The sequence below is a fragment of the Triplophysa rosa genome, linkage group LG21 (genome assembly GCF_024868665.1).
Source record: "Triplophysa rosa linkage group LG21, Trosa_1v2, whole genome shotgun sequence".
Taxonomy (NCBI): Eukaryota; Metazoa; Chordata; class Actinopteri; order Cypriniformes; family Nemacheilidae; genus Triplophysa; species Triplophysa rosa.
The window spans coordinates 8,917,721-8,925,258 of NC_079910.1; the positions used below are offsets into that span (position 1 = coordinate 8,917,721).

The following is a 7,538-nucleotide window of genomic DNA, read 5'->3' on the forward strand; positions in this document are numbered from 1 at the left end:
TTAGTAAGCTTGCTTTCACATAACAAGAATGTACGTATATACTTCGCCTGACCACAAGGAGACATAACAAGCCTATAACATGCTGAGAGATCACTGAAACTGAATGGTTTTGTATTCATTTGCGTTCACAGCTAAACAGAGATGTTGTGGGCACTTGAAAAGAGTCCAAAGCTGAAAAGATTTAGCGCACCACTTGCATCACCATTCAACCATTCCGCTTTCGAAACACTGCGCACGTATGACGCGTTTCCGCTCCGCTCATCCAACGAGAGAGCCTGATTTTAGCATGTGCTCTTCAGCCATGTTCTCCTTTTAAATAAGGAAGAAGCGGGAGGCAATAATGCAACTTTGTGTACTCAATATCTCATTCACATTATCGCTTACGACTTCCAAAGAATTATTAGTCGGTTAAGAAAAAATAACCAGAAGAGATACTAACGCACGCGAGTAGCTCGCTGGACCCTTCTTAACCCCAGATGTAAACATTGGCGGGCTAGTGTATCGAGCGTTAGCAGCAGCTTAACGTTAGCTGGTTAAGCTAAATATCAGCATTGTGGACTTACCTGGTCTGGTTTAGTCTCTTTTGAGTCTGTTAGGTGAAGGGTCCGGCTAAGTTAACTTTACTTAACAAAGCTGGTTAGCGGTGGCGCGCGAATGAAGGGCAGGGGAGCGCGCGTTTGGGACTGCGCTGACAGCCCCGAGGACAAATCTAGATAGTGTCGAGGTTTCAAGTCGTTCATTATGTTTAATAAGTTCTACGAATGGATCGGAACCGGAATCGCCAGTCTGCGAAACGGAGGTCCAGCGGGTGCCGTTAACTCAGTGAGAGTGGATCAGGACGGGACATTACTGAGAAAAAGACCCTTTGAGTGGTAAGAAAATAGATAAATGTAGGATGAAGGGTTGTTTGTATTGTTTAGACTCAAAATAAAAGTTTTGGGCGTTTGTTTTCGGGTCATAAGCAGGAATGTTTTGGTTCGGTCATTAAAGCGCGAACTGTTGTTCTGGTGACGTCAGAAAACCTTGCGAGTTTACAGCACCTGAGGAACACTAAACTTTATAACGTTGTTCTCTCTTTTTATTCTAGAGGTATAGTAAATGTATTTAATTGTTCGGTCTTTGTGATAACCAACATGTATGATTCTTAGATTTATTAAACTCAAGATTGTTTTTTTATTGTTAAATATTGTTTCTAAATAGTTTAGATGATGGAGATGCAGTTGATCAGGAGGAGGAGAGGGTGGTCAAGAAATTCAAAATGGGTAAGTCACACTAATACATAAGACAGGCCGGCTTAAAAGTAACTGTAAACTTATAAATATAAATGTCTTGTAGAAGAATTTATGACTACAGTGAAAAATGCAGCCGAAGGAGTAAAGACCCAAGGTTCGAGTGTTGCGGATTGGGTGCGAAACAACGTCCGACCCACCCTGACGAACATGATTCCCTCTTCACCGGGTCCTTCTCAAATAGGAATCCCATCAGTACCATCAACCAGTGCTGCTGCATCAGCATCTTTGTGGGCGGAAAACAAGGTACCTGTTTGCTCATGAAGTTGTGGGTTAATGTCACTGTTGCTCATTTGGTGGTGGGCAGCGCAAAAGTTCATGGATTCAATCTCAGGCAAATGCATACAGATAAGAGAAATGTAGTGTAAATGTCAATTCTGCAGGTTGGGAATGACATCACAGCTGTGAAAATACACATTACAAGATGCATTGCAATTCATTTTTATCTTATATGTAAGTGTACCTCAGTTTTATCTAGGGCTGCACGACAATTTATCGCGATACCACTAAATCCTATTGAAATCAAGCTGGCTGCGATATGCAATGTGTCGATTTTTTTATGCGTAGCTTGTCCGTGAAGCACGGCTCTGGGATCAGTAGGAAATGCTGCTCGATCTAAAAGCAGTGCGAGTTTGAGTCGCTTATAATGTGCATTTGAAAAAGCAACACCCGTCAAACATGATCATTATAAATATACTTTATTATCATAAAAATACCTGTTGAGGCTTGAGGAACAGTGATAAAAAACATGTCCATAAGCATTTCCTAGATTCTAGACCGTGTTATGGTCTTCTTCTGCAGTGCGTATTTGGAGTTTCCGCACGAGAGCGCCCTCTGGCTTTCGGATGCAGCAGCATTTTCCCGTACTTCACTCAAAAGCTGTGCATAAATCACGTGATATTTATCGTCGGTTTGTCGTGACAGCCCTAGTTTTGTCTTTGTTTTGCAGTTTGGAGAGAGGAAACACAATAGACTTGAGGACACATTTGTGGCTCCATCTAGTGCAGTTGAATGGAGGACCATCACAAAATCTGGTAAGAATGAATACAAATTCACCGTGTCAGCATTTTCTTTCTCCAAGTTTGCACACATCAATATTGCTGAGATTTTTATTTTGCAGACTCTTTAAGAACTGAGGAGTCTGTGACCATATTAAAAGTTGGCAGAACACATGTTTGTAAGGACCATCTACCCCACGAGACACACAAAGCCAATGGACACTCTTTTAATTTACCATCTGTCTCCACGGCAAAACCATCTCTCTCTCCCCGTCTGGGCAGGTCCCTGTACCACCGGCCACACAGGTTTACAGAGTTTATGATCATTTAAATATATTGCCTATGCTGTCTTAAATCAGTGAAAAACTGTATTTTTTGTATGTAACTGTCCAGATGAGATGCAAAGTTATGAAACATACTTTGTGTCGTTGTAGCTTACTGTCGTCCTCTGAAGCAAGTACAGGAAAGGCCAACTACACCAGCCTGTTTGAGAAGACCTTTCCCATCCGAGTGGTCCAGAGTCCTTCACACGGCAGCTCGAATCGACATTTCAGGGCCAGAACCCGCTGTACGGCACAGGAGGTCAGGCACTCGCAGTACTTAGAGCTGCTTTGTAAACTAAATAAAACATGCAAAGTGACATTTACATACTTTTCCGTAATGTTATTTTTTAAATCTTTGATTTGTATAGTCTGTGCGTGCAGAAGAGAAGGAAGTTTACAGGCAGCTCCTATCCATGGTGTCCGGTGGCCAGTCGTCCTTTCTTCGTGATGGAAGTTCTCACTCCAGCATTCGATCACATCGAGATTTGTGAGTATCTGATTTAAAACAACTTATTTTAATGTTGAATTTTCAAGAATATATTTTTAAATTTTGGTATTATAAATAAACAGTTTAAGTGCTATGTTTGGTTGCCATTGGATATTACAAACATAAAGATGCACAAGCAATAAAGATTGTAAAACCCGTAAAGTAAACTTTTTAAGATGCTTCTCCGGGTTTATGATTGAACTTCTGGTTTTGTTTCAGCTCCAGCTTCCTGACATCCAGTCATCGTCTTCTTCGGTGTTCCTCTCCAGAAGGCTCTGGGGCTGGTACGTCCTCATACGGGTTATCCAGTCTACCCCCTAGCCCCCAGCCCGAGTCTAGTCAGGCTTCCAGTGCACTCCCTAGTCCTGGTGCCAGCTCTAGCATTCCAGAGCCTCATCCTTGGGCCCGTGACCCAGAGCCCACCACCAAAGGCCAAGGGACCCTTTTCTCAGCTCCATCACCAGCTGCACTTCAGGATACTTCTTCTCAGGACACACAGTCGTCGGGTGAGTATTCAGGTCCTATTTTATTGACTTTTTTTCTCGGTGTATGTAAGGTAATTCGGACTCTTGAGGTTGTGTTTCAGTGTTTGGTTATCTGTATCACTTGCTTTAGCTCATGATGGAGATTCAGTCATTTTTGTCAAGGAGCAGCAGGGAAAGAAGTCAGAGACCTCAAGGTAAGAGGAAAGATTTGAATGTCGCTTATATCGCTTATCTTTTCTTCGGGTTAATTTATCTAAGCTTGTTTTATCTGTTTTTAGTGTGCCATGTTTCCAGGCTGAACTTTGGATCAAGGAACTGTGAGTATTTTAGTTTTTGACTTGTATGTAACTTGGTCTTTGTGCTATTTGGCAACCATCACTTTTATTTTGGGTTCATATTTGTTCACTACAATAAAAAACGAAAGTGATTTGAACCTATTTCCCCAAAATTCATCTTTTTTGGCCTCTCAATAATGACAGATACTCTAAAGAATAGTTTTCTTGTGTTTGCTGTGTTTTCAGGACTAGCCTTTATGACTCACGTGCACGGGAGCGACGGAGGTTAATTGGAGAACAGGAAGCTCTGGCCTCTAAGCTCCAGCTTCAGGTTAGTCAACTTCTCCTTGTTCTTCTCTTTACACCTGTGGTTACTATGACCATCCCACTTAAACTCTTGCCATGTGATTTGTTAGCGCCTCTCTGGAGAGGGTCGAGTAGCCCCAGCGAGCGTGGAGCTGAAGGTTCGAGTCCCTCTGGAGAAAGAGGTTCCTGTTGCTACTGTTATCGAAGTTTCTAAGCCTATTAAGGAAGAGCAAGAATTCCCAGAGCTAACAGATGTAAGGGCTTATAAACATACCCGTTTACACTGAAATGACCTTTATCAACTCAAAAGCTTCAGATGTTATAATGACGATGGTTGAATATACCGTTTACATATTACACGGCTCTCTGGAATGCTGATCATATAATAACCATATTTAAGACTATGAATGAATTGACTGTTATGTCACCTTTTATTAAGTCACATTAGAGTTTAGTGGTTGAAGGATGTGTTTGACACCTTGTCATGTTCACAGGATATGGAGAGGGAGGTGAGCATAGCTTGGAGAGGCGGCAGTCAAGATGAGGTGCTCAGCGAGGGGTTTCGCCAAACCATCACCAGAAAGGACCTGCTGACGCTCAGCAGCCTCAACTGGCTCAATGATGAGGTCAGAACTTCACTATATTAGCTAGGATGATGTACAGCAGGGTGATGCATGTAAATGTTCATGTTAGTCTGAATTAGGCACGTTAAAAATATTCACATTCAAATGTTAATCGCATAGATTTTTTTGGTGTTGAATAGGTCAGACTGACTGATAATTTGATATATCTCTGACTCTGAACACACTTTTCTATTTCAGGTTATTAATTTCTACATGAACCTGCTGGTGGAACGCAGTAAGCAACCTAACTTACCCTCTGCTTACACCTTCAACACTTTCTTCTTTCCCAAACTGCGGAGCTCTGGTTACTCTGCTGTCCGCCGCTGGACCAAGAAAGTGGACATCTTTTCTGTCGACATCATTCTGGTGCCTATCCACCTCGGGGTACACTGGTGCTTATCCGTAAGTAACCAGCTGTATAGTTGATCATCTCTTTTTGGAAATCAGGATTGTTTGTTTAAAACGATTCTTCTTGGTTTAGTTGAGACTTTTGTTTTGTTGTGTTTTGATAGGTGATCGATTTCCGCAAGAAGACTATTACTTACTTTGATTCCATGGGAGGAAACAACGACGAGGCCTGCAGGATTTTAGCGTGAGTGCTGCCTGAGGATTAAATGATGAAACTATTCTGCAAAAAGTGTCTTTTAGAAATAACTCCCTTAATAAACCCTTGAGAAATAAATGTAATTTATTATGCATGTCCAGACTTGTAACTTTGTGGTTTTTTACAGCAAATATCTAAAACAAGAAAGTGTAGACAAGAGAGGAAAGGACATGGATACTTCAGAATGGACTCTAAGGAGTAAAAGACGCAACGTGAGTTTCCTGCTTTTGTTATACCAGCATCATTTAGAGCCTCTTGTTTTAAATTAGACAAAAAGCTCTGACATCATCTTTATTGGTAATCCTCAGGAGATTCCTCACCAAATGAATGGAAGTGACTGCGGCATGTTCACATGCAAGTATGCCGAGTACATCACCAAAGACAGGCCAATCACATTTACACAGGTGAGCAGGGGGACCGCCCATTTCCCCAGAGCCGTAAATTAATGTTGGTAATAGTTGTGTATAGAAGAACCAATCATTTTATTTTTTCAGAAACACATGCCCTATTTCAGAAGACGAATGGTTTGGGAGATCCTTAACCGGAAACTCTTGTGATTGGACACAGCTGTTTGTACAGGACATCATTCTGTATCTTTGTATTGATACCCCTGTGCACATCAGGAATCAGATTCCCTCAGCTTTAGCTGATGGGTCACTCTTTGCATATGTTCAGGACACCAGTCGATTTTAATGCTGTCCAATTGAAACATGGGAGATCGTCATGCACCTGTAGGACACTGATGTCTCAGGCTATAAAGTTCAGGGCAGTGGTTTCATGCCCCTTTATAGAGCCATATAACTTGACATATTGTTGCTTAGCAAGCAAACAAGATTTGGCCGTGGAAGGATGTTGTTTTTTACTTTTAGCATTTTCTGCTGCCTTTCATCTGCGGTAGCTTTCATTTATAAGGCCTGTCCTGAGATGACTTCAAATGATTTAGCCTTGCATCACTCGTTTGGGCTTTTTGACAGGTAGTTCCCTTCATCTCGAATCATCTGAAGTCATAAATGTTACAGTGATATTATGGAGATGGATTTTGAGATTCATCTTTCTCTACGTTCTAATAGAGGAGCGTTGCTGTCATATTTACACTCTAGTCCAAGTAAAATAACCAAAACTGACAATCAATGACCAGCTCAGTGCTTTCAAAACAGGAAACGGTGTTTGGTTGTTATGTTTGTGCATTTTATTGCCTGTATGTTGTATACAGAAAGTTTTTCATTTGATCAATTGCCAAGAACCAGTTGGTAGTCCTCAAAATGTATGTTTTGTTGCGTTTGCTGTTGAACTGCAGTGCTTTTGACTTCAGTATGGTTTGAGATAGAGTTCTTTCTGCAGAGCTGGTGATGTTTATTTTTATCAGTATTTAATGACTCTTACCTAAAGAGTCTTTTGGAATTTTGGTCATTTCAGAGACAGGCCGCATTTGCCTTCCTTTGCAAAATTCTCACAAGCCCAACAGTGTCATCTTGTGTTTTTTTCTGGTCTTTCTTGATGTTACTCTGTTCTTCTTTTATGTAAGAAAGTGAACTATTTTTGGCAATTTGCAGTTGTTTCTAGATTTTTGGCCAGGATGTTGACAGTTGTTGTATATACAGTGACTATACGGTAAATCTGAAGACATATTTAATACTCCTTTTGTACCTTTTATTATCTGGTTTTGTACGTGGAGCAGATCTTTCCGGAAATAAATTCCTAAGGTTATGTGTGTTAGAAATGACAAATGAAAATTTCAAAGTTTGTTTCGTAAATCTTTTTGGAAGCTTGACATCTCTTGATAAAACATGAGCAAAAATGTATGAAATGAACTACCAAACCTTGTTTTCTTTTTAAGAAGCAAATGCGTCATCATTATTATATTTTTATGGTGGTGATATGGTTACGTTGACTAATGACTATATATCGGATATCTATTTGCAAGATGTTTTAAAGTGACAACTAGTGATTTCACCTGTTCACATGACAGAGTAAGTAAGATATTTTCTTAACATGTTTTATATTTATAGTATATAATTATTATATTTATATACTTGAACAAATATCCCGTTCACAAAATTTTAAGGTACATTCTGCCATCTTGGATGTGTATGTGACGCATGACCATTCCAGTTTAAAATCTTGTACCTCAGCACAAGAAAACAGAGG

The 7,538-nt window shown here is 40.5% G+C and overlaps 1 protein-coding gene across 2 annotated transcripts; it reads left to right on the forward strand.

The window, feature by feature from the left end:
• The first annotated feature begins 296 nt into the window (after positions 1-296).
• On the forward strand, positions 297-7,194 carry senp1 (SUMO specific peptidase 1). 2 transcript variants are annotated; one of them, XM_057319264.1, is made up of 18 exons: positions 297-872; positions 1,201-1,262; positions 1,336-1,535; positions 2,239-2,323; positions 2,410-2,593; positions 2,722-2,869; positions 2,979-3,097; positions 3,317-3,603; positions 3,713-3,776; positions 3,861-3,899; positions 4,104-4,188; positions 4,274-4,417; positions 4,658-4,789; positions 4,985-5,188; positions 5,299-5,378; positions 5,518-5,602; positions 5,699-5,794; positions 5,885-7,194. In XM_057319264.1, exons 1-18 carry the CDS (start codon positions 742-744, stop codon positions 5,945-5,947), a joined length of 2,208 nt encoding a protein of 735 aa, XP_057175247.1. In that variant the 5' UTR covers positions 297-741; the 3' UTR covers positions 5,948-7,194. The 2 variants fall into 2 exon arrangements, with proteins under 2 accessions (XP_057175247.1, XP_057175248.1); XM_057319265.1 differs by having other exon boundaries at positions 757-872; positions 1,206-1,262.
• Positions 7,195-7,538: the final 344 nt, after the last annotated feature.

Coding starts and splice junctions, on each gene's coding strand:
- senp1 (XM_057319264.1), top strand. CDS start 742: ATGTTTAATAAGTTCTACGAATGGATCGGAACCGGAATCGCCAGTCTG. Junction 2,594..2,721: donor CTGTACCACCGGCCACACAG/GTTTACAGAGTT, acceptor GTGTCGTTGTAG/CTTACTGTCGTCCTCTGAAG. Junction 5,189..5,298: donor GGGTACACTGGTGCTTATCC/GTAAGTAACCAG, acceptor GTGTTTTGATAG/GTGATCGATTTCCGCAAGAA.